Source organism: Dermacentor andersoni, chromosome 5 (assembly GCF_023375885.2).
Source record: "Dermacentor andersoni chromosome 5, qqDerAnde1_hic_scaffold, whole genome shotgun sequence".
NCBI classification, from domain to species: Eukaryota; Metazoa; Arthropoda; class Arachnida; order Ixodida; family Ixodidae; genus Dermacentor; species Dermacentor andersoni.
The window spans coordinates 94,261,430-94,288,914 of NC_092818.1; the positions used below are offsets into that span (position 1 = coordinate 94,261,430).

General features: G+C 47.9%; 1 protein-coding gene across 2 annotated transcripts; it reads left to right on the forward strand.

The window, feature by feature from the left end:
* Positions 1-4,930: 4,930 nt before the first annotated feature.
* LOC126530904 (uncharacterized) lies at positions 4,931-26,011 on the forward strand. 2 transcript variants are annotated; one of them, XM_055070845.2, is made up of 4 exons: positions 4,931-5,385; positions 17,215-17,408; positions 18,694-18,752; positions 23,132-26,011. In XM_055070845.2, exons 2-4 carry the CDS (start codon positions 17,222-17,224, stop codon positions 23,786-23,788), a joined length of 903 nt encoding a protein of 300 aa, XP_054926820.2. In that variant the 5' UTR covers positions 4,931-5,385; positions 17,215-17,221; the 3' UTR covers positions 23,789-26,011. The 2 variants fall into 2 exon arrangements, with proteins under 2 accessions (XP_054926820.2, XP_054926821.2); XM_055070846.2 differs by lacking the exon at positions 4,931-5,385 and adding an exon at positions 11,704-12,324.
* Positions 26,012-27,485: the final 1,474 nt, after the last annotated feature.

A 27,485-nucleotide genomic window follows, 5' to 3' on the forward strand; every position in this document is an offset into this window, starting at 1 on the left:
GCGCGTGGGTGACGCGCGGGCGCGATACACAGCAGCCGCCGCAGAAAGATCTCCGCTCATGCAACGCTTTGATTCCATGTGTCTGACGCGCGCCACTCTGGCGCCATCCCGTAGCCATCGTCGTCGCAGAGCCCGTATTTCGCGGCATTGCGCGACGCTTTTCTTCTTTACACTTTCGTCATACCCTCCTTCTCTGCTTTCCTCCTCGCGCTTTCTTCGCTATCGCCGTCTTTCATCCGCGCTACGCGTTCACATTTTCATATTTCTCTGTGCTCGTTCTCTCGGTTACGAGCACGCCGAGGGACGCCGATGCTTAACGCAATACGGGCGCCTAAAAGCAGCGCTCTAAATGGTACGTACCAACGTTAGTTGTAAAGTATCTAATTAACCACTTTACTTAGACTTCGCTTCCCATAGATATCAACAGGGGCGCTGAAGGTGCATATTTTTCTGAAATTTCGCGGACCGATATACTTTGGAAATTCGGGCTGATATCTCTAAATTGCAGCATCTGCCCCGATGTAAATAATTGAAAGATTAATTAGTGAATATCTTCATTACTTATGCGCACAATGCGATTTTTCCTGCAGGAAATTTCATCCTCTCCAAAAATTTATATCAAAGGATGGAACAACGATGCCGCAGGAGATTTAAAATATATTTATTCGAACAATAAGAGAATGTATTATAATAGCCTGTATATTGCGCAGCAATCCTCCATAGCCGCTTTCGTTTCTTCCTTACTGGTAATTTGCTCATCCTTTGGTAATCGTCATTACTTCCTGTCGTACTACTTTGTCAAGGGGCCACAAGCTTACCACGGCTGTACAACAACACAATGCCACTGGATCTCCATGCCAGAGCCGGGAAAACTCGCGAGTAATGAACATGGTCGCTTATTTGCGCGGTGCAGCTATGCAAACACAACCCGCATCGGCGCGGCTTTGTAACCGCAACGCTTTTACGTCTGTGTAGCAAGCGAAAGAACAGGCAACGTGGTTAGCGACGCAGGGAAGCAGTTCTTTTCCGAATGGCGGCAATCGGCGTGTATCTTTTGTCTGTGACGGAGGCAAAGATAAAACGACGAGCTTGGTAGAGGTCAGGCTTATTTTAAGGCTGTTTGAGACTATAGTGATGACATTTCCTGTGTGTTCCGTAATGAGAAGCTGAAAAATACGTAAATGAAAAAAACACTATGTTACCTATACTTGTCATTGCTTGTAGATGTGAGATGTATGTACTTTCCTGTTGTTCTCAGCAGTGGGCCAAAGCACACGGCAGCATTCACGGGAAGCGGATGCGTAAACCTCTGGTCTTTCTCGTGCAGGTGAGGAAAGGTTTACGCAAATGTTTTCACTCTATAATGAGTTAGACTTAGCTGTGCTGCCGTGCCCGAGGCTGCTGTGTTCGATGTTTGTCGACCTTGTATGACATGTTAAGAAATTACTGATGCTCGCGCCGGTAACTCTGGGACTAACCCGGGACCTGATATGGCTCAGTTCTTCAAACAGCTACAGTTAATTGCTTATCACTTAAAGGAAATAAAAGAAGAGCGGTTAATGGACAACTAACAGCGCTTGAAAACGCATTAGCCCTTTGCTCGAATGAAGCGTCAAATTTCCAGGAAATCATGCATGCTTATCTTCGTCATTTCCTGTCCGCGTCCCGGTGTGCGCTGTAATTCACAGTAACATGGAAGCGCAGTGTCGAAGCTGCGTCCCAGTCGGTAAAAATAAGCTTCATCAACATAAAAGCTCATGCCATTATTAACTAAATGGAAGCGCTTCAGTGATTGCTTTTGTGCCTGAATTTCGGCCGCTGCCCCTGGTGCGGGGGGAACCCAACTCTCGCCCACGAAACGTGAGAGTGCACGAGCAGGCCCCCAAAATTGGATTCTCCCCTGTTGGGATCCAAAATCACAAGTAGGGAGCAAGTGTCTCTTCGACCAGGCCCAGCGAATATCTCTGGCCAGCGGAGTCTCAGGATAGAGACGCACCCACCCTCTTCCAACATCCCTTTCCTTTTCATTCCATTAAATGTTATTCCATTAAATGTGTTATGTGCCTGAAACTATAGACTTCATGACAGGAACCGAAACGCGGGAGTAACGTTAGAAATTACGAAATATCACCCCTTAATCACGCGATCATTCGCAAAGAGAGTCAATCACAAGGTGGATGTGTAGCCATACTTATACACAAAAAAATACGCTTTCAGGTCTTACCCGAGGTTAAGGGCGCATGAGCAATCTTTTGCAAGCTGCTATTAGGTTCATCGGCTGTCGTTGTGTGCTATCGGAGCCCCACGGCAGAAACTGACGTCATTAGCTCCCCCATTGTATAATCTCTTTCTTGCAACATCATGCGTCAGGTAGCAGACTAACCTTGCTGCGCGATTTTAACTTCCCTAAAATAAATTGGCAAAAACTGCAATCTCACACGGCATGCTCCGAACTTATCCTTGATCCTTATCCTTGATGCCCGCGGATTCGCCTCTAATGCGGTTTCTAACGTTATACGCGTGTCCTCTAGTCACACAGGTCCAGTGCGTGTTTTGCGCGTAAACATTGATGAAAGTAGTATCTTGAAACGGCGCTCGTGACGCGTCGCGAACGCGAATGCCTGACATGGCGGACAGACTCAAATTAGCCTTAATAATAATGCGAAGCACTCTTCTCCGAGTCAATCCAGTTTTGGTGTGTATGCCTACCATTTTCCTGGGCCGATCGCAAATATAGTGCAATCTCAGCTGGTTGTGTGCCATTCGGTAGGTGTCGCCCTTCAATGAACCTCTTTGACATGCAACTTGGGTGTGTGAGTACCACCGCAACAACAAACAAACAACACACACACACGTAGGGACGTCTACGTAATGCATTGCATTACGCAGATATCGACTGGAGTTGAGTTTGCTTTGTATTAACGCTATAGCGTTAAGGGCCCCGTGTCACCGAAAATCCGGTCTCGGCTGTGCACTGTGCACCTCCGTGATCGGCCCACGCAAGAGGCCGCGTTTCTACCAGAAAGCTCGCCTTCGTGCAGAGCGTTCGCCGCCAGCGCTTCCTGGTAAACATTACGGTTACATAAGCTGCAATTACCGGGAAGCGTGAGAAGCAGTCAGGTGTCTTTGAATCCTATCGGGCGTTCCACTGTTAAAGGCGAAGCTTAAGCGTCTTCAAACTTTCTATTCCATGTTCTCGTTAATAACAGTTTTAGTTAACAGTCAGCACTGTCTTCCGCCGCCTCTCTGCTCACCCTTTTGTTTCGCACTGCCCAATAGAAGAGCGTTCTTCGATACGCATGATTGTCAGGGAACACTACGATTGGAAAAATCAATGATTAACCAGCAGCGCTAAGGTGCAGAAATAGCAGAAGCATGTCTAGGTTTTTTTGCCGTGCCAATAGCCTCTTAAGTACAACCAGCTCTTCGGGATCTGGTTGAGGTCGTTGATAACCACGTAGCCCAAACATATTACGTCATAAAAGACGACGGAGAGAGAAACAGAGAGAGAGAGAGAGATTGGGCGGTCGTAGTGAAAAGACGACGTAGGCATTCTTTGGCTGTAAAGGAAGGCCTACTGCTTGCGGTGCCTGCTGCATCAACTGGAGTTGACGCTAGTGTTATTGCAAGGGGGCGACATGCAATCACACCTTCCAGACATACGCGAGCGCAATTGTCAATTTCAGGGACACATAAGAAGTCGAAACGCAGCTGACACGTTGGAAAGGACGAATGAAAGGTTGAAAAAGGTAAGAACCATCCATAGTGACTAAAGCGTTATTCTCTAATTCCTAGAATACACGGACATATGATGAATGGCCGGGCAACAAATTCAGCGCCGAAATGTGGGAGAAAAGCTTGATGGCGATCAATACGTTACTTTTTTTGGGCACTGTTTCAATAGATTTCTGCAGTTGTCTCTGAAATATAAACAGTGGTGCAGCGGATAATTGAACAGTGAATAAATTTAAAAGGACAATAAATTACGGGAAAGATCCGCAAGACTACAAAATGAGAGAATATTTCCTTGTCCTCTTCCACAAGAGTAATCTCCGACAGGGGAGCGTTCAACAAGATTCCTCAAGCCATGCATTTTTTTTTTTTGCTCAGTTTGCCAGGGGAGCGCTTACAGGTACAACATTCCTCACGCTATGCATTTTTGCTTGCTGTTTGGTTATTGTAACTTCATCTGTTTACCCTGCTTCGGCGCCTGGTGAAATCACTGCGGAAGATTCCTAGTATCTCCTTCAACTGATCGAATGTCCTGATTTACACGCATTCTAGTTTCCTCTCTTCGTATAAGTGCATCAACAATAGGAAAGAAAATGAAAACGGGAAACTGGAAGAAATTGTTGCCTCGTGCGCATGTGCTCCAGCCATTCAGAGAATGTAATCTTACACTCCTGTACGCAGAAAGCTGTGGAAGTGCTTCAAATTCCCTCCGAGAAAAGGTGCTCTTTCTTTTTATTAATTTTTTTCTCTCCTTTGTTTCTACGTCTGCATTAAAGGACACGTCCACTGGACGTGCTTCTTCCTTCATTCGCGGCGGCGCAGGCGAAAATGAGCCAGCGTGGTGACGTCTTACTAGGTGAAAGGGTGTTGTGCGCTCTCCGGGGGTAAAATCACGGTCGCTAGGCGGCCACTGTGACGCAAAACGTAAAGCACAAAAGGACTGCCGCCCGGACAGGTTGTTCTCCTGCCCAATAAGTGGCGTCGCTCAGTCGCGGGCTGCTCGGGGTGGAGAATGAGATTTAGAGGGAAAGTCGAGAGAAGGAGAAAGTGAAGCCAGGTTGTTGTGCATTGCAGCGTGTTGTACGGAATGCCAAAAAAGGGGTGGGGGAAAGGGAGGGGAGGTGTTGGCCGGCCACGACGGAAAAAGTCCTTGGCAGAGAAGCTTGCCTGTGGGGCGGGAAAGGGGGGGTGGAAAGAGGAAGCGCTGCGGTGGTTGATTCAGCTGCTCGCCTCAGTGGTGGCGCAGAACAAAGGGCCCTAAACGCACGCACACTCGACGGACACGCACACACAAGCGATTGTGGGCGCCCTTACGTGCGTGGAAACAATCCTCGTCGGACGAGCACGCGAAGAGGCGGCAGACGGCGATCGCCCACCGACGCTCCTCGGCCGCACGCACTGAGGGCCGGAAGAAACGCTTACGTTGGCTCGCCAAGTGTGGGAGTCGCCGAGCTTGCCTGCCTGCCTGCCTGCCTGCCTGCTTACAGCTCTTGTTTTGCGTCTCGCGTCGGTGTCGTCGTCCGTATACCGCCCGCAAGACTCGCCTGCGAAACCCGTCACGAACGCGGCAGCGCGGCAGACGGCCGGTGGACAGACGACCGAGGAGGGAAGACGAAACGGGACAGTCTCGCCCGACCGTGACTGAATCGGCCGGTAAGTGGGCTCGTCGTTTTATTTTGTTGTTTTCAGAGATCCGCTGGTCACGCCAGCTTTCTCCGCGTTTCGCTTCGGTCGCGGATTTCATTTCGAAAGTTCGCGTTTACTAAACGTTTAGTGAAAACGTAGATAGCTTCTTTTTTTTAAAATTGTCATCCTCCTCTCTTTCTTATTCTTCTTTGCGGGTGACATTCCAGCGCGGCATTGTTGTGCGAAGCGGTGTAGGTCATGAAGTATCGATGTTATCAGGACCGTACGGAAGCTATTATGCAAGCTTAAATTGCTATACGGGTCGCCCCATTCATGTTCTGCGCCAGGATGACACCGCCAATCCGGTTTGTATTTTTTTGCTAACCAAGAAACGACAGAGAGCGTTTGACTAAGAGGCCCAACTGTTGTAACTTGCAACGTTTCCGTGTTCAAGAAACCAAGCGACTGCGACACGTACAGCAGGTAAGACTTGTGCACCATTCTAGATTCCGCGTAAGAATCCCGACGAGCCAGTGAAGTGTTGTGTGCGAATGTTTTAAAGTTTACCTTGAGGGCTGGTGGCCGCGTCACGCATTCATGTTTATGCTCCCTCAATCATTCCGTAATTTTCCTGTTTGGATATAAATACAGAAACCTCCTGTGGCGCTGCATGCTAGCGTTTGGCGGAGTTCGAAAGGGAGCATATACAGTAAATCTATCGTTCAGTAATCCTCAGCAATTAAGTTTGTGCGTTCCTGTTGCAGACGACGTCATGGCGTTAGACCATACAACGTTTATAGACATTTGATAACATCGTCGTAACAGGCATTGGAAGAGCTCTATATATGTTGCCTACGGCGTCTCTGAACCTTCGACAGTACCTTTGATTGGCGAGTCTATTAAGGATAATTAGTGTCCATAATAACATTTCTGCTAATCGGGGAACGGGGACGAGGACGAATTTCGATCGCATTTGCGTGTGTAACCGCAAACCACGGATGACGATGTCGAATCACCCAAGGTTCCGTAATGCCCATAATAGCAATGACAATTTTCTCTACTAGCCTTTCCGCGTGCGTTGCTTCTCTGTGGCATAAGAAGAAAAATGAGAACTCATAGGCAGAGGCAATTTATTGCGAAATGCGCAATCAGCTGTCCAATTTGCATCCTACAACAAGCTGACAAAATTTCCTTCTGAGATCCACACGTTTAAAGAAAGCAGGTGTATAGAATTTGCTTGCATGGATACCACGGAACTCGTAACTCAAGTCCACAATACCTAGTTCTCAGAAAAAGGTTTCGTATTGAAAGACAACATGTGAATTAGTGAAAGGAATCATTGGACCACACTATGGGATTTAAAATAACTTATATGGAGTATTTAATTTTACGAAATGTATTGACCGGTTTACGACGTGCAACGACGCCATGCGAATAGTGATATTCAATGAAACCGTTAACCACTTCACTATATAAACGTAGCTCAAAGGCTCGCGATCACTGCTTTCAAAAGGCTTTAGATTACTTAGTTCATTACCTTTTAAGGCGAAATTGAAACTGATGCGGGAATTTTTGTATGTGGCGGTGACGGCTCGACATTTCTTTAACTAAAACTGTTTCCCATAGTTTTCTTTCTTTTCTTTTGTTACTTTTCAACACCAGAACAGACATACCTGTGAGCTTAAGCTCCCGATTCGTTGTTCTGTAACTGATCACTGTAAAATAGAATATTCCCTCCGTTTGCTATTGTTTTTATTACTGAACACATTTTTAAAAAGAAAGCACCTTCCGCGAGTGAATTGCCTCTGGAGGCCGGCGCTAGCTTCAGGACAATTATCAGTTTTAAGTTAGCTCTTTAGTAGAGGTGTTCGAATAGTGAAATTTACTAATCAAATAAGAATTATCGAGAAAAACTAGCTTTAAACATCGAACCAAACACCGCATATTTTCTCGTTTCTAAACAAAGTGACTGTACGGAGAGTTCATATGCCCCCCCCCCCCCCACCCGATATATATATATATATATATATATATATATATATATATATAGTTCTGCGTTCGATAAAGGAGATAACTGTCATGCCACAGCACCGCACGTTGCTTTAATGAGATGCCAACTTGGTGAGATCGCCACAACAAGAAATTGCCTTGCCCAAATCGTAACAGGGCCCGCATTTACACAAAAGAAGAGAGAACTCTCACACCAGAAATCATCATAAGAAAAAAAGTTCAGCCAATCTTTATGCTACACATATCATCAGCGAAGACCGCCAGCCAATAGCAAAGAGAATTTAGGAACACTTTGTGAATTTGGAGTGCTTTTGAGCAACAATCCCAACATGCGCCTGTCTTTCTGCCTGGAACTCGAATAACTGCGGTATCCCTTATAGTCGAACACGTAGGAATATCAGACAATTTCGTATAGTGAAGTCCCAAATCGAATACGAGTTGTATAGTAAGAACTTCTCGATTAGTATTCGGAATTTCGAATATATCCGAACATGTGTACCCCAACGAATCCACAGAGTTGCAATGGTAACCTTTCTAGTTTTTTACTTCAGGGCGCATGCTCAAACTACCCAGCTGGAAGCCGGGTACAAGTGACATCCACATCGATTTAGCAGATTTGCTGCGGTATACGTTTTGCGGAGCTGTGTGACGCAGGATTGTACGGTGCACTGCATAACACTAGGAACGCCTTTGCGGGCTACGTGACAGTGCCCACAGAAACAGTTTGTGTGTACGTGCGTGTGTGTGTAGCTTTTTTTAATCCTTCTCTCTCTCACCTATCGCATCCCGTTGCCCCTCCCCCAGTACAGGGTAGCCAACCGGAGATAATCTCTGGTTAACCTCCCTGTCTTTCCTTTGCCTTTCTCTCTCTCTCTCTCTCTCTCTCTTGCGGAGCTCTATATACCGCTCGCGTTAATGCGGATATGTGGGATCAGTTGTCACTGGGTGGCCAGTTATCTGTTCCGTCTGCTTTCATTTTCCTTCACCTATTATTTCTGCATTTTGAATAAACAACTAACTTCCTCTATGCTTTCGCTGGCTTCACTGTCTGTCGTTTCCTATGCTTGTGACTGGCGCATTCAATACTTCAAGTAGTAACGGACCGGGCGTTTCTGCCTCGCAGGCGAAGAAACATCGAGTGACGCGGTGTGATGCTCACGAATATACGAGTCATCCTCCCCGCGAGAAAAGCCGCTGCCTCTGCCTCTGTGTACACGAAACAGAGACCATCAGGAACGGCACTCTCATTAGTGTAGTGAATCGACAGTGACGCCGGTGAAGTTTCGTTTTGTTTGTATATAGTGACAGATGTGTATAACACCACGGTGAGAAGGTGCATCTTTCACCGCATGGTCCACGGAGGCAGCCCAGAGAAATTGGACTTGACTTCCCGAGCAATGTGGAGTCCCTTTATTACAAGAGCTGGTTCACGTTGTGTCACCAGCTCTGAACTTCTGTTAACCTGAGCGCGCCCTTGCAGAATGGGAATCGGTGCGAGGGGGCGCTGTGATCGCTGTCATGGCGCCTCTTTTCACAACTTTCAGTGTGATCCACAGGTACGGTTGCGTTACATGCCACATTGCTATTATTTGTAATGTGTTCGAAAAAGGAAAAAGAAAACACTCACAAAGCTTTTTCTTATATAACATCTGCTTCTTTCTGGCTGATGTCATGACTCCCATATCTCGTTTGCGAACGTGATTGGCGGGCGCCAATTCTCGCAAACCGGACCATATACAGTGCGAACCTGGTTTCTTGTGACTAAGGCCCAAAACATCGCTGTATATCGTGTATATTGAGGCTGAATTCCCTGAGACTGGCTACGTACGCCCGTTTGGACCGATCAACTATTGTCAGCATATCGTCAGCTTATCGTCAGTTTAACGTCAACTGTTGCCACTCTATATGGCTCGGAGCACCGTTTGTAAATCTACCCGTTCTTCTATCACTAAATAAATTCTACACCCTTTGTGGCTCATCGTGTTCAAGTTTCGTTGACCTCTCGGGTACATCCTAAGAGGATTAACGAGGCTGATTACATTGGGAGGTGACAGTTACGGAACTGTTAGGGGGACGTCCTAAAACGAAACATATTATAACATGGGCAAATTGCAGCATGATAGTACAATTCAATAGCAATTTCGTGTTACGGCAATAAAGTACAATTATTAACAACAACGTTACAACAATACTGACAGGTCCCACAACAATCGTCGTTGTCAGTCTTGCCTGCGACCCTTTGATTTAAAGCTGTCGCTCGCTACATTCCTATCGGGAAGGGTGCGGCACACTGAGACGTGCACGCTGCTTCTGACCGATAAGTACCGAGCGCGCTGCACTGCATAAAGAAAATACACGTAAGCTTGATCATGTCCATTGTTGTGGGACAAAGTAAAGAAAAAGAATTGAACTTTTTTAGGGTTTACTTGCAGCATTGTAAAATACCGTACACGTTTAAGAGAAAAACGCCGCAAGAAAACGCCCTTGGCACGCCCTTCATTTTAGAGGCATCTTTGGGGGGTAAGTACTGTCGACATTTAACATAGAAAAACACTTAATTCCCCCTTTGGTTTCCTTGGCACCATTCTTTATTGGATTCTTATGGTTTTGCTAGAACTCGAACTTTTCAGTTTCCCTGATTATTATCTCTCATTACGCATATTTCAGTGGTCTGTGAAAACGGCGTGTGCGTGTACAACTACACAAAAAAGACAGCACACAGGCGATGACTTGCAAATAAATGACACGTGTGAGACCGTAAAGACCTTACGCGAACAACGTGCTTCCTTATACAACGAAGTCAAGCATTTCCTTGTACCTTGTAGCTTTCTTGTAGTGTATACTGACTTAGATTAAATTGCTTGCTATCGCCCTCCGGTCACTTATGTAACATCTACGGTGTTACATGGCAAGAATAACAGCTGACCAGTCAGGCTTCGCAACCTTGCGCTCCATCATATGGATGACCACGTAATACACTTACGCTGCACGGCATGCCAAAACAACCGTGTACTTAGATTTAGGCGCACGTTAATTACAGCACCCCAGGTGGTCAAAATTAATCCGGAATCCCGCACTATACGGCGTGCCACATAATCAGATTGTGGTTTTGGCACGTAAAACGCCATAATTTAATTATATTTTTTACGCGGTACGGCTACCACTCTGGAATCAAGTGTGTTAGCAGCCAGATGCGATCTGCTGTGAGGGGATACTTTAGACGGCGTTTCTGCTTTCTGTGCTCGATGGAAACGAGGCACATCGGACGAAAATTTCCATCCGCGAAGGTCGCGACACAACACAATAGTGTAAATCTTGAGCTTCGCGTTGTAAATACACCTGTCCGATGAACCACATACGCCTTACCGCAAACGTTTTCGGAGCACTGTTACCAGCGGAAAAAAAGTGAAATTTACAAAAATGAGATGTTAGAAAAAGAAAACGCGATATTTCGTCGCAGCTATTGTGCTGGGCAGTGGGACAAAAAAGGTGCGAAGGTGCACTCCGTAAACGTTTGCGGTCGGCTGTGCATCCACTTGCGCAAGGTTGCCTGATTGAATACACGCATACATACATTGAAAGGAGACCGTATACAGCTCGGAAAACCGCACGTTACTGACTGCCTGAGATGTTCTACCATGCTTGGTTTGCTTGGCACCACGATTGGTTCGCACTTATACTTCAAACATCTCGTGATTGGAGTGCTTTGCTGCGTGATATTGTTCTCAAGAATCGTATTGTATCTGCTTCGACGCTAATGGCATTGGAGTTAACATTTTGGTGAGTTATTTATAAGGTTTTACATCCTTAAAGAACAGCCTGCTGTCGAGAGATGCCGTGGTACATTGACTGGGAATAATTCTGGCCACCTATGTTTCTAACTAACTATCACTGTTACTAATTTTAACTATCACCTATAACTGACTAAATATCACTACCACTAACTATTACTAACTAACCATAACTAACAGTTTAGCAGACTAACTATTTAACAATACTAACTCACTCGCATACATACATAATATTTCGTCCGAGACCATTCGCATCAGCTTGCATTCTACTTAAACACTGCAATCTACACCGGCACTGCAGGCAGCTCCATGGCGTGTTGAGCGAGAGAGAGAAAGAGAAGGGAGAGAGAGGGTAGTGAACCAGGCCGCCTTCCGGTTGGCGATCCTGCAAGGGGAAAGGAGGATAGAAATTCAGCAGAAAGAACGTAAGAAAACGGATGCGCGTGAATAAAGCTTCCGTTTGCGAAGAAAAACATGGCTTGCGTCATGCGTCGAGGTTCATTCACATTGAGTGCAGCGCAAAAAGAAAAAAGAGGCAAACAGAATTAAGCATGCAGAGTTACTGCTCTTGTATTTATTCCTACTTACTCTTTGAGTTTGTTCTCCCCCAACGAAATTCTCAATTGTTAGCAGCGTTCGTACCGTCTCCCTACTCTGCGTGTGTACGCGTCATTTATGCGCCGAATCTTCCGTCACGGTGCGAAGGCGGCGAACGCAACCTGCGTGCAAGCAGCGCCCGATCGTTTTTGAGTCGCTCCAGGGGGCGCGGCGGCCATCTGCAGGCGTCCATCCCCCCTCCCCCCTGCGGAGTGCATGCCTAGGAGGAAGCGGGCGCGGTGTGCGTGTTGTCGGGTCAGCGATCGTGTTGCCCTGGTGATCGCCGTGGTTCTGCAACGCTCGCGCCCTATGGGAGCAGTTTTGCACTCCACCGTGAGGAGCTGCAGGCCCGCGGGCAATCGCAATCAATTGCATGAATCCCCTAACGGCGCCACCGGCAGTGCGCTGCGTCGCCCGTGACGGGGTGTGCCGATACCGCGTTCGATAAATTAAAAAAAAAAAAGAGTTGAAACTGTGCGGGAAGCCACCTCGAGCCTGAAGAAGATTTTTGAAGCGGCAACGGCGCCTTCAACTCGGCGTTACTCGGGCCGTCGTCGAAGGCACAGAGGTAACTTGCATAATATCATCGCCATTTAATTATGTCCTCTAGCACGAGCGGGTAGCATGGAGTCCCGAAGAAAAAAAATGATGTCCTAGGTATACTTTGTGGCGCAAAATACATTTCTGGAAAAGGGACAGAAGAAAGGGAGACAGACCTTTTCCAGAAATGTATTTTGCGCCACAAAGTATACCTAGGAAATGTAAGCACCAACTTGCCCAAGAAGTCCTTTTGAAGAAAAAATGAAACACAATGAAGTTGGTGAATCACGGCTGCAAGAAATCAATAGTAATGTCAAAGAAAGGCCTATATATACGCGCGTGCCGTCTAAAATTGAAATGTTCCGGTCTGCACGCGCCATCTGACCTCTGTGAAGCGCCCTTTGAGATTCTTGGCTGTAAGCGCAGGCTTTGAGAAAGTTGACTTAATTTCTGAGGTCAGCCGTTCTTCAGAATTTCGTAATTTATTAGCGTAAGAGTAACGGTATACAGCTCATTTAAAAGAACATTTCACATACTAGTCCCACATTCCGAAAAACGTAGAGGGCCCCATGATGAAACATACAAGGACTTACAAGGGTAAGCGACAAGAAAACCAAAAACTTATGAAGCAGTGGCTACAACAAAATAATAGCTATAAAAACACAGCGATGAATACATAAAACCCAGAATTCCACGTAATAATACAGGTTAATGAGGCGACAGAAGGTAACATTTCATAGCTTTTTACATCGAAGCTCCTAACGGCTACTCTCCCCGCTATCGTGTACGCGTGTAGAAAAAAAACATCCCAAAGATAGTACAATCCCGGGCGGACCCGCGGTTGAAGTGACGCAGGCGTTACCTAGGCTTACCTCCCCATACGTGGGCCGATCCCGAATATAGTACAATACCGGGCAGGCTATATCGGCTATAACCCCGTTTGCTCTGTAATCCACACCGCACACCTTGGTGTCCCTGCACGTTACGTCTGTTATTTGCCGTTTAATCGCTCCCAAAGTCGTAAGTTTAAAATGTAATTTACTCCAATTTTAAATAAAACGTTACTTTATGCATCTCAGCTTCTGTCGTTTTCGTTGGGTCGACTGCAATGCCGCGGCAAACACTTCGTACGCGCGCATAGATCTCGTATAGTATGCCTGCATATTCCACTCGGGACGCCAAGTTAAATGGCTGAGGGCTTTGCTATCGGTCATTGATTGGCTAAGTGTGTATACTTTCACGTCATCGCGTGTTCCGATTGCCGGCGCAGGTCTCATTTGTTGCAAGAACACATCAACCTACCTACACGGGCGCACACAAACACACATACACAGTCGCAACTTCGTTTCGAGATGCGTGAGAAAAGGAGCAACGCGGGGAGTAAGACCCGCTACTCATCGCAGTCACGGACGCGTCCGCTTCGTTTCCTGCCCATTGGGAACGAGCGGTCGGCACAGCAAGGCGCTCGTGTGAGAGACAAACCGGTTGGCGTCCGTGTAGGCGCCATTGTTCTTGCTTCTTTGTGATTGTTCTTACGTCTCAGTGCGCTTCGCGCGCTGCCTTGTTTCCAATCGCCCAGCGCGTCCTTGTTCGCAGGGAGCGCGTCCGCTTAATTTATACGATCGCCTAAAGCACCATCAGTTGTCCGAGCTCCTAAGGACAGCCGTAGAGAAGTGTTCGGTAAGACTATAAACCGAAGCTAAAGAAGCCGCGTCCACGTACTAATAACGCGTGACTGCGTCAACCTTGCTTCCGAGGCGGGCCGCCTTCTGCATTCGTCTCCTTTCCGTTTTGCTTATACACGTCTTCGTTATTCTTTTCTCTGTTTTTTTTTTCGGGTCTTTGCGGCGCGCTCATAATGTGTTTACCTTGTGTGAGCGGAGAATTAAGCCAGCGCTCGCTGATGTATGCGGGCGCTGTGTATACGTGCAATACTTTGCGCTGCATGTATAGCTTTCCCACGATGGGAGCTCGCTCGACCACGTGCGTGCTGCTGGTCATCGTTCACGGTGCTTCGTGTCTCGACCGTGCATTGATCCTAGCGTGCAAAGCGCCATGTGTAAGCGATTACGCGTACGCTCGCAGACAAAGCATTATATCTAATGAACAGAGAGAACCTTAGCCGGTGAATCTCTCCGTCCGCCAAAGCGGTGTATAGGCGCACTGAAGAGCATTATAACGTATTGCTGTACTGTATATATACGGCCGATACAGAAATGGACGGTGCGGCTAAATCCCTGTCTTGGTCTCATGCTCGACGCTGCAGCAGTTAGGCACGGCCTCAGCCAACAACGCCACGCCTTCACACGTGCAGTGTTTGCCAAAAGTTGCAAACACACTGTGCGCCTGAACGATCGTTTCCTCGCGCTACCGCACTATATATCTCGCTGGCGAAGTACCTATATACATACGAAACTTGTGACAAAGATGGTACTTGCGCAGAAAAGAAATATACGGATGCCTGTTATTTGCACGTATAACTTTTTGTGCGCGTACACGCGTATAAACATTTAACTGGCATGACAAAGGCCGAATTTGGTGTAGAATGTGCCCGCGATCGTTTTTAATTTTGATGAAAGAAGTGTATTTGGCCGACTCAGTTGCCGGGGCAAATAAAGCAATTTCAGTTTTCTGGCGAAATAATTCTTCGGGAGAAAAATATTCAGAGGCGCACTTTTGATCTCTCCAAATTTGTTTCACTTAGGTTCCAAAACAAAAGAAAAAGTGACGTGGCTGCAGTCCTGAAAATAAGTGATGGGAACTTATGAAATACGACAAGTTGGGCTTTCGTCCACTTTAGTTCTCCTTTTAGTATTTCTACACGTTTCAATGAAGTTGGCTTCAGGTTTCATACTAGTTTCCCTTATTCCTCTCGTTGATTGCATCGTGACGGTCGCGTCTATAGGGCAGCCTTGATGATAGGATGCCACTTGCCTGCTCCTAAGTTACAGTGACGTCGTTCCACATTCACTGCCATGACCACGTGTTGCGCTAAAGCTAAAATTTCTGTGTGCTAGCTCTAGTGCACACAACTATTAAAAAAAGTGGACAGGGGTACACTGCCGTCGCTGTAACTGAAATGTTATAGAGCATCGCACATCTAACGAGGAAGATGTGGGTTCGGCTCACACCGGCGGCAAATTGTCTTTTCATCCACTAGTGCATTTCTTTACTATTTTTACATTTCACTTGTAGGACACTTATGGTGCATTCGACTGGCTGCTTTCGAGCGGTTTACAGAGTGATCTCGCAGCTCGCTTTACATTGGGCTGGTCGAGACCGAGCTCTCGGATCACATTCACCTGGTTCGTTCGGAGCGCCGCGTGCTCCAGCTCGCGGAGCGGTCGGAGGCGCTCCCACCTTCGACCGCATGGAAGCGCGGCCAAGATCCGACAGAAACTCGATCACGTGGTTATACTCCGATTGCTCTGGGAGCAGCTAGCACGTTCTGTAGCATCCTTTTCCTTGGCTCCAAAGTCGAAATGGCTTGGCATCGCTGCAAATCCACTTCAAGCGCTGTAGAAGCCAGTCGAATTTACCATTAACTTCCTATGCCTTCCTTGGCTTTGTTGTCTGTTAACTTCATGAGAGAGAGAAAGAGAGAGGGAGAGAGAGAACATATATGAAAGGAAGGGAGCTTAACCAGTACTAAGCCTAAGAATACACACGCAGCTGAATGGCGCCTCGGGCTACTCAAAATGTCGTTAGAGCGAGCTCATTGTGAATAGCGCCTGCGTTGTGTGCGCTGGTTTTTTGCACACGTCGTTTCGCGTTCTTCGCCGCGTCCTCAAGCAGGCAACGACTATAGACCAGCCATGACCTACTGTAGGCCTTGAAAGGAGAGCATTCATCGCTGTGAGATACCTCGTTATCACTACGGGCGTGTGTTCTAAGTACCCAGCCGGACAATCGAGCATACGTGCAGTGAGTCACGTTGTTGTTTCATTTGTTCTTTTTTCTTTATCCCCCCCCCTCCACGCACACTCCACGCACACTCCACGCACACACAGTGCTTGCGTGTGCTAACCTGTGTTATTATCATTATTTGACATTCATACATTTTGTGCCCTCTAAACTGCTTATTGGCTCCGAATGCTCCATTTGTTCTTTTAATTAGCGACGTACGATTAGTAATTTTCGAGACCGATTCGAAGACGAATCGAATAGTGCTAGAAGCGAATCGAATATCGAATAGTTTTCGAATACTAAAGAGCCGAATAATTAACACACGCGCTGCGTGGGAAATGCGGGCGGCGTGACAAAGCGCCCGATGTCCCGTCTTTCTTTCTGGTCATGTCATCAGTGCATTGCGTTCCGTCTTTGTCACTTGTCCAGTCATCTGCGCTGTTCACGATGGTATTCACTAACCAAATAAACCTATTTCGGGCTATCTAACAATATTAATTTAAGCAGTATGAGTAAATTATGGTTTTGCGATAACAATACGGTTACATTTGCTATCAAAGCATGCTTGGCAAGCCCAGAAAAACCACAGAAACGAACGACAAGAAAGGCGGAGACAGTGCTTTGAAGCTCCTGGGTCAGCATACCAAGACGTCATGGATATTAATTGCATTATATGGGGGTCTAGTTAATCGCTTGTCTGTGAAATAATTTACTCTATTAATTGCATTATAAGCAAACTAACTACTCATCGTAGCGAGTTGTAGTTGTAGCGTAATAGTAGCACTAAAACTGGTGCAAATACGAGAACATACCCCGAAATACGCGACGTCACGTCACACTCACGCGCCAGCGAGGAGGCTTAGGAGCGCAATTCACGACAGGTAACTCGGCTTTCATTTTCTTCGCTAGTAACCAAAGGTCCTTCGCCAAATTATTCAAAGCAAAGCTTCCAAAACTTTACCGTCTCTGCTGACTTAGTGTTGTAATTAATCCACTTCTGTTTTTCGCGCAGGTACAACATGGGCGCTCGCACCTTGCTGCTCCTGGCGTTCCTGGCGTCCACAGTGGCGCTGGCATCGTGCGCAGCTCAAGATGGCGACGAAACAACGAGACACAGCGTGAAGAAGAGGGGCATTCTGGAGAGCATCGCCAGCGGGGCCAGGAGCCTTCGCGACGGGGCCTCCGAATTCTTCGAACGCTCGTGGTGTGAGTGGCTCCGATTGACGTTACCTGAGCCAATGGCGCGTTCAATGCAAAGAAGTAAAAGAAAGCATCGAAATGGTGCCTGCGGAGCAGGTGTACGAATAGCAAGTTGTCCTGCAGGCTCCATTCCAAACTGTATCTTCTGTGAGCCCTGATACTGATGAAGCTTTCGCCTTAGGTATGTACAGCCTTGTACATGCGTAAAAGGTCCCCGAAACATTCTCGAACTGATCGTTATAGTGTCGAGCGTTCCAAAGCTTTCACCCGAGCTGTATGGGACGCTGTAATATGGACAGCTCCAATTTCACTCTGCCCACCGGCAAGTCTTTTAAGGCACTCCGAAACCCCAGTAAAAATGTGCTTTTTGCGTTGCGGTCGGCTATCGAACCCGCGACCCCACCGGCAGAAGGCCGTATAGCCACTGGACTACCACAGTGGCTTGTCTTCTATGCCCGGTAAACTGAGTATGAGGGAACCGCGAAGACATCGGTGATGAAGGCGACATCGAAATTAAACGTCACTGCGCGCAAGACATCCGATACAGGCACTGGACAAAGTAAGCATACGCAGAGTCGAGCGTGAGAAATGGGTATCGCTTAAACTCTTATCCGATGCAAATAAGCTATACGTCACTAACTGTAACGAAAAATCGCGTCATAGCCCGTCTATGTTACAGGGCACAACCACAGTCCACGGCCTTTCAGGTTACGGAGGCAGCTCGTCAGGTCTATTATATACACGCACCGCCGGTCGCAAAATGGGCGATCGATGAGTACACGCTATTGTGTAAGCGTCTGCTGCATCAGCCTAACTTCTAACACAGGACATCTTCTTCTATATATAAGGGCGCGCTCACTCGCTGTCAGCAGTGAATAGCATAAAAACGTTGTCCAGGCGTCGGCAATGAAATACATGTCTTGAAGGCACGAATTTTCATCTTCGAATGCTCACTGATACGTTCTAGAAAAGGGTCCGTCATATAGGCGTGCATGTTCGCGGGTGGTATGGAAGATGTTCTACAACTTCAGAAGGCCGATTTGCAGGAACACCCGCTATCCGTCACTCCTGCTGTCACCAGTTCCTCCAATGACACCTCTATATAAGCAGTTTCGCAAGCTAACGCATTATTACGAATTCACGCAGCTGCTGTTGTGTGTGTCTGTTGTGCGGCCTTTTGCCCTTTTCTTGGGAAGCTGTGGCGTTCCCTAAATAGATTGTCGTGAGTACAAATGAACTGTTGATAAGGGGACCGTTCATGCAAACGTGCTTCGTTCTATGCCATTCGCAGCCGGCATCAAGGCGGCCTTCACGGACTTCATGAACTGGCTGCGGGGAGTGCCATCGCCCGTGAGTACCACGTGACTCCTCACCCGTCGTGCATACGTTTCGAGTAACCCTAGTTTATGGAAGAAACAAAAGCGGTGCACGCAGCAACCGATTTACTTAGTTTTGTCCGACGCACAACAAGCGGAATCAGCTAACGAATCTCTTCACGCGACACGCGAAAACGAATAATGGTACTTTGAAGTTGGTCTTTTTTATAGCGCTCTGGCAACGCTGTAGCAACAAAGTAACGTGCGATTGAGCAACCAAACTTTGCAGTCGAGACTAAGGCGGCTCCAACATATTTAACGCAGCCTTATTATCACTTTTATACCTCGATTATTCACGAAATATATAGCCGGAATTCGCTCTTATATACCTTACTATACTTACGGAGTCATGATAACTGAGGTAGAAGCTCATTGTCACGACTCAGAGTAGATGCGTTAGCTCCTCCTGAGTAGTGGCATAAGAGGGTGGAGCCTGGTGCTTGTCTTTCGCCAATTGCCGTCGTGAACGAGACAAAGGCCGGATGAAATCAAGCAAAGGGCAGTAATTTAATGTGATTTCTCCGCAACAAAACAAACTGGCGTTAGTATGTAGTGGATGCGAATATGTTAGACAGAAAAAGTATGAAAGTGACAATTCCAAAGAACAGGTGTAACAATGTTGAACAATTACGATGTCTAATCGCAACGTGAACAATTAACATCAGTTCAACCTACATTTCTAAACAATAATCGGGAAAGCAAATATTTAGGGTCCACAGAACCAAAAGTGACATACAGCTAACCGGGCGCGCCGACAGTCCGTCCTAACCGATGCGGCCCGTAAAAGTGACCCTCGACGTCGACGGCTGGCTTCCACGGCGGCTGGCGGGGTTCGGTGTCGGGGCGTGATGTCGGCAGCTTATTTGCCCGGGAGTTGCTCGGCGTTCGTTTATCGTCCCCGAAGCAGACTGGTGAAGTGTCGGATCGGCCCGCTTTTATATGCCTCTCGAGGCGTCGGCGTTCACCTCTGGCCGTCTAGGCATGGATCACACACGCGCACACTGGTTCTAGCTGCAGTTCGGACTCCACTGGCGGTCACCTCCATCGGCAGTCAATTTAATCACACACAAAGCAATAGCTGCGGACGAAGACGGCTTCACGTAGGCCGGGAGTGCTTCCACCGTGGCTCAGACTCTGCTAGCGGTCACCTTCACTGGCAAGCAATTTAATAGCACACAAAACAACAGCCACGGTCGCACCCAGCCTCACGTATCCTTGGTGTGTAGCCACCATGGTTTCGACCCTATACCAGCGGTCACCTTCTCCGGCGAACAATTTAATCACACACAAAACAGCAGTCACGAACGCACATAGCTCAACGTGCTCTGGATGTACCCAAGATCACGTTCCCTACTGTTTGCAAATGTTGCGGCACGTAGGCTTGCGGCCCATTCTTAAAGAAGCGATGCTTAATGGGCGTGTATACATAGGATGCGGGGGAGGAGAATTGAGGAAATAACGCGTCTTTTGTGACACCCAGACAATTCAACACACTATTCTTCTTGAACTGTGAATATAGAGGGAGGGAAAAACTAATACACGAGCTCCCGAGTAAAACGTAGTACAGAGAGCAAGTTTCTGAACTATTATTTATTCTATAATGGAACTTTCTCGTTTATTCCGTTATTATAGTAACTACTGTGCTTATTCTTGGTGAATGGCTTGTTATTGAAGAAAAGAAAGATTACTCTTCTGGCTTTTCCTGTGTGCTACACGAAACAATTTACATTGTGTTTATCGCAACTTTGCAAGCGCTTTGAACGAATGAATTCTGGCGTTTTCGTGTCGAAACCCCGATTTGATTATGAGGCACGCCGTAGTGGAGGAATCCGGATTCATTTTGACCACCAGGGAGTATTTAACGTGCCCCCCAATGTACGGGACACAGCCGTTTTTGCATTTTGCCCCCATCGAAAGGCGGCAAGCGTTTTCACGTCAAAGTGTACTAAACGTATTGTTTGTCACCGGTAGGGTGGACCTCCGCAGGTATGTGCTGTGTGATGTACTATGTCATGGTGAAGCTCAATAAACTCGAACTGAAGTCAGTACCTTTAAAAGTTACGGCGCTCCGATACAGGTGTGCTATTTTGACACAGATACAGATGCGCAATATATTGGGTGCGCTACCTTTAGCCAAGGTCTTCAAGACGACGCAACATGAAGCGTGTCGGCCACTCTAACAAGCGAGTTACACTAACTTTGCAGTCTGTAAAGCATAATTGCTGAAGAATAATTAACCACCTTCGCAAGCCCCATAATTTAAAGAATATCTTCTAACGATGAAGCTTCAAAGCATATTTAGCGTTATTTAACTTTCTATTTATTGCACATATTTTTTTCCACAAGGAAAATCCGCTAGATAAGAACAAGAAAAGAACCTACGTGACTACCCGCGTGGCGCCTCCATCGCAATGAACTCAAGTATGCTGCCTTATAAACGAACGCTTTGCGCGTTAAGCGCTGCTGCTAAAGAAAAGTGTCAGTCAAGTGTCGACGCTAAAGAAGAATGTCGACGCACATCGTCATTTATTCTGTCTGTTTTTCATGTTTATTATTCACTTAATTCGTATCTTAATGTTATCGTCTGTCACGCAAATTTACGATGACGCTCTCCTTGACCGTATCGCAACGTAAGAGGCGCTCGTTGTTTTCTTCAGAAGCCTCGTGGAGCCATGCACGCATCTGCGTTGGGTGACTCTTCCGCTAGAGCCCCCAAAAACGCTGCTCTACGTCCCGCGTAGCTCCTCGCGGGCGCGACACGAATCGAGCATTTCGGCGAGACGGGCCTCGCTAGTTTCGGCTGTCTTCTTGGCGTGGCTGGTGCCCTGCCTGCTTAACGAGCGTCTGTACTCTCAGTGGCCCCTCCGATGCACTTAGCCTCGGCGCGCTTGCGTTTTCCTCTCTTCAGCGACTACAATAGTTTTTCGACGCGGCGGCATGCTGTCGTTACGAATCCCCTCTCAGACACTGAGAGATACCGAGTCACGTTAGTGCGTTGGCGAGACCGGCCAGGGAGTACAAGTCAGTGAGGCCGGCGCGTCGCTTTTGCCTCCGCCTGCACGCTTCTCCGAACGAGCTCTCCTCCCTCTCGAATTCTAGGATTCCTTGATGCGCGCTCCCTCCTTCCCGCCGCGCCCTGCGACGCGTGCGCAGCGAGAAGTGCTATCGATGATTACGGTGGTGATGATGTTTATTGGCATCCTTCTATGAAACGGGGCACGGACAAAGTGTCACCTAACCTGCCTAATTAAACCAGGTTTTACTACATCTATTGCTATCCAGCCTTTCGCCTACCTGATCTCGATCTTAACTTTCGCATTTAAAACCTCTGTCGCTGCATTTTACCATTACCTGCGCTTGCAATGACTTCAGTTTTATCAATCTCATTCCTGCTTTTCTTTTTTTGTCCCCAATCCTCTAATCGTGTCTGTTGTCCTCGTGCAGCCAGCTAGCTCGGGCCTCAAATCGCGAGGCACTCCCCTTTACCTTCCTGAATTCCTCATTTTTTTCTTGCCGTGTTTGTAAATCTCCATGGTACTTTGTTTCCATCGGATGGATGGATGGATGGATGGATGGATGGATGGATGGATAAGGCTGAATTCTTTAAATCGCGTGGCAGCACATGCCACCTAGCCGTGACTAATAATATATTTTGTACTTAGTGGAGGGAGAACTTTCACTCTTGCCTTGATTTTAGCCACCAATCAGATAACCTTTGTTTGGTTATTTCTACGCCATTTGACGGAGGGCACGGCAGGAGCCGACAACGACACAGACTCGCATCCCAGCCAGTTTATGGTATACTTACACTCGTTTTTTATTATATCCTTAGTTGCTGACTATTGCTACGTATTCTTAACATGACGAGGTATATAATTTAACATCATTGTCGTGTTCATATGACATCTACAAGTCACCCAACGGACCGTTTCTTTCTATAAGTGGTTACAAGATACCCAGATCTCAGATGCACCAGATCCTTCTGAGGTCGGCTGAGAAGACCTTGTCTTCGACATGACGGAGCTGCGACCACATCGCATTCTTCACTATAAGCTTGTCGATATCGTGAACACTCGTGCCTGTTCCCTACAACGTAGCAAGGGAGCCTGAATGTCGCAGCAAACGCTTGCGTCGCAGTCCTATCACTTTGAAATTCACTATAACTTCACTTATTATTAACTATTTATAAATCACTATCGCTGTAACGTTTGAGCATCACTGACACAATAACACGTACAATTAGCAGGGGAAGAAAGCATTTATGTATACCAAGAACAAAAGACAGTCGGTAAAATGAGAACGGTTCTTTCAAAGTGTTTCGCCTCCCTCTCTCACTCTTGCTTTCTCATGCAGGATGACGTTTTCCGACCTCCCGCTCCACCGGCGTCCGAAAAACCGTATGACGGTGAACCAGACACTGGGTTCGGCTTCGAGCACCCGCACCACGCCGAGCCTTGCCCCGACTCCAAGGCGCACCCCACCGCCGGGCCGACCACGCAGGGCAGCACGGAAAGCGGCACGCTCTCGAAGTCTACGGGACCCGCCAGCACAGCGACCCAGGCGGTTGACGAGGAAGCCGAGACCAGAGTCAGCGAGCCGTCATCGTCAGCGGCTCCGCCCGCTTCGGTGGTGACCACTACGCGAGCCCCCAGCCTACAGACAACCGCAGAACCGGCGGCTGCAGAAACCGTCGGTCCACGTGTTGCCGGAGGAGACTTGGGGGCGCCTCAGATAACCGAGGCGGCGCAGGAGAGCACGGACGCTCCGCAAACTACGTCGGAGACAACGACGAGCGAGACGGTGAGCGTGTCGGCGACTCGCGACTTCGCTGCGCCCACGGCCACGGACAAGACGCCGGTGCCGTCCATCGACTCGACAAGCAGCCCGACGCTGCCGCCGGAAGAAGACCCCTTTGAGAACGACATCGACGCCGAGCCATCGTCCAAGGAACCTCCGCCGTCGCGGCGAAGGGGAAATGGACCGGGCTTCGTAATCTCCGACGGGCGCTAATCGTAACACTCGTAAAGACTGCGCGGTCCACAGTCTTGTCCAGGACACCCCGCGTAGCCATGTCGAAGGTGTTTTGACAAGTCCCGATCATTCGCTCCGCAGTTCAGTACCGCCGAACGGCCTGCCGTCTGAGAAGGCCACATCGAGTGCGGCAGCATACGGCATTACACGGAGGTTCTGCGCCTCCTTTGTTGGACTGGTCAGTTTGCGTTGGCAGGCTCCAAGGCAAAAAAAGTGTTTTTGGTGGTGCTTACCCACAGATCCCGCTTGCGGCAGCATATATTTGTACCTTGGTGTGTCTCTATCCGCACGTGTGTGTACAGCAAGTGACAATTCAAGAATGCAGGAGTAGCCAAAAAAGGTGTGCTAGGTTTGTTGCCCGTCATTTTGCGATGGAAATGGAGCTCCCTTACGTCTCGCACCGACACGGGACACAACGGGCCTCCTTGCATCAGCATGTATGCACAAACCCGGTGCGGTTAGGCACCGGCCGGCTGCTGGCCAGATGGCGTTGCGGCTGTGTCAACAAGATCTGCCGACGCCAGCCGCTGGAGCTACGACGCAAACGAGACGATTTTCTGAAGAGCAAGATAGGCGCGCCTGTTTAATGTTTTGCATGAACTCCATGCTTGCTCAAACCTGATAAGCATAGCATTGTCCGACCCACGTCAGTGTTAGAACTCGCACGCATGCATACGGCTATAGCCTGTCAGGAGGGCGCGCCTGCACAGACACCAGACGCGCGCTTCAGACTGGCCATGATACGGCTTGCACATTTGTGATATATGTCTATGTAGAACCTGGAAACCATTGCATGTAGACAAACACTGGCTAGCGGTCATCGTGAATGCTCAACGTTTCCTATGCATGCATTATGTGATTCCCCCGCTCGCTAGGCTGTGTGTCTGGCGTTGTTGTCGGCATGGGAAGCTTTCAGTTCCAGTGCATGGACAGCAGGAAGGACAGGCACAGGTGGCGCAGACGATGGTCAACAAACGCACGCTCGAGGAAAGACAGCGAAGAGATACACGGGCATTGAGCAGGCACACTGCACCCGCACCCGAACGTCGATACGTGGGGTGGCGACCCAACACGCGCGTTTTGGAATGGCGCGGTCTTAGCCTATAATGAAAGCATGCTACGGGTACCTGCGCCAAAGAGAGATGTAAAATTACTAGGGATGTCCCATGAGGGACGATGGTTGGCTTCCATTCAAAATGGAAACACCGGCGCACGCATGCAGAAGTTAGGCGAGAACGAGTGATCCACAAAGATCAGCTGGTGCCTACCCATTCCCTGAAATGTTCTCACTTCTGCATTCTTGACCTGTTAATGACTATAAGAATTTATCTATGGAGCGACTGTCGCTGTAGAAACGGTATCGGCCGCCCTTTGACGATATAGTGTACAGGTAAGTAGCGCCTGCAAGAGTGGCTCAGTGGAAGGCTGTTTAATTTGCCAGCCGAGACACTGTCTTCGCCGACACTTCGACAAGAAAGCCCGTCGGGGATGCTTGAAAAAAAAAATGGGCACGTTCCTACCAATTCCACAAAAAACAGCCATTGCCATTAGCCATTAGGTATTTTATTGCGCACTGCTTTATCCTATGCGCTTTTCGCTTCTCCAAGAAAATCGCGTGCTTTGTGCCACATCCAGACGTGGTACGGACAAAAATGAAACACCATCACTGCGCGGCGTACGGTAGCCTGAACGTGCTTTGTTTCATGATTACCAGGTTAGACACCAGGGCATAATAGGATGTGTCACATGGGATGCCCCTTAGAGGCTTGTGCAATACCAACGTATGTCAGGCGGTGCTTTTTTAAACATTGCCCGATTCCGGTACACTTACTCTTTTGAACCGGTGAAAGCAATACCCCTCAGATCCCTCTCGACAGCAGATCTGAGGCTGTGGAAGTGACACGGGAGATACCGCACAGTTTCGTAAGTGCAATGCATTTTTCGAGCCATCCCTGCGTCTTATCATTTAACTTTACGTTCGGAGGCCTGTATTGAATATATAAGTGTACGGGCAGCGCGATGCACAGGTTTTTCTGCTTGCGTTGTGGAGGAAGAGGGAGAATGGGGGAGGGGGTTAAAGAGGGCAAGGCAGCGCCTTTTCCAGCGATAAGCAATCTTCCTTTGAAGACGGACCCCCGTAATAGATTCCATGAACTTAGAAACTCTTAAATAAATTGCCGCAGCATTTGTGCAATACAGAAATCTCCTGTCTCGTTCATTCTTTGCCCACATATAGAGAAAGATCATCGACCAACGCTATGGATACGATGACATCAGTGTGCCTCAACACAGGTAAGTTGCGCATCACTGCCGCAACGTTTACGTTAACCCGACAAAGTTGGTGTGGGGCGGCTTCTCGGGAGGAAAACCGATTGTCGGGTGCACGTAAACGCTTGCAGTTTGGGCCGAGCCGAGTTCAGTCAAGCCGCATGAAACGGGTGGGTTGACCCGACTCTTCCCACCCGCTTGCTCTAACTTCCAACTCCACCTACTCGCGTAAACGCATACTGAGAGGAGGATTCGATAGCGTCGGGCAATTGCCAGCATGCGCGTGCCGTGTCAACCGAGAACGGCCTCTCCCGGACGTGTGGCAGGAAATAAGATGAATGGAATAGAAAGACCGGAGCGAAAATACACAGTCGCCCCTGATTAAATCCTTTTAAAGAATTCGGCGTAAAAAAGATTCTAACAATCGACATTCCGATCACTCGATTTCATTAGCTGTGAAACTCATAATCATGATCAGCCTGTTTTATGTCTACTGCAGGACGAAGGCCTCTCCCTGCGATCTCCAATTACCCCTGTCCTGCGCCAACCGACTCCAACTAGCGCCCACGAATTTCCTAATTTCATCGCTCCCCCTAGTCTTCTGCCGTCCTCGACTGCGTTTCCCTTCTCTCGGTATCTATTCTGTAACCCTAGTGGTCCAACGGTTATCTAACCAGCGTATTACATGACCTGCCCAGCTCCATTTTTTCTCTTAATGTCAATTAGAATATCGTCTATACACGTTGCTTCTCTGATCCAAACTTCTCTCTTTCTGTCTCTTGACGTTATGCCTAGCAATGTACGTTCCATCGCTCTTTGCGCGGTCCTTAATTTGTTCTAAAGCTTCTTTGTCAGTCTCCAAGTCTCTGCGCCATATGTCAGCACTGGTAAAATGCACTGATTGTACAGTTTCCTTTTCAATGATAACGGTAAGCTTCCAGTGAGGAGCTAACAATGTCTGCGGTATGCGATCCAACCCATTTTTATTCTTCTATGAATTTCCTTCTCATGATCGGGGTTGCCTGTGATTGATTGACCTAGGTAAACGTACTCCTTCACAGACTACAGAGGCTGACTGGCGATCCTGAATTCTTGCTCCTTTGCTCGGTTATTCATCATTATCTTTGTCTTCTGCACATTAATGTTCAGCCCCACTCTTACACTCTCTCTGTTAAGGTCCTCAGTCATTTGTTGTAACTCGTCTGCATTGTTGCTCAATAGAACAATGTCATCGGCAAAAATAAGGCTGCTGAGATATTCGCCGTCGGTCCTTACTCGTAAGCCTTCCCAGTTTAATAGATTGAATACTTCTTCCAAGCACGCAGTGAATAGCATTGGAGAGATTGTGTCTCCCTGTCCGACCCCTTTCTTTGTAGGTATCTTCCTGCTTTTCTTGTGTAGAATTAGG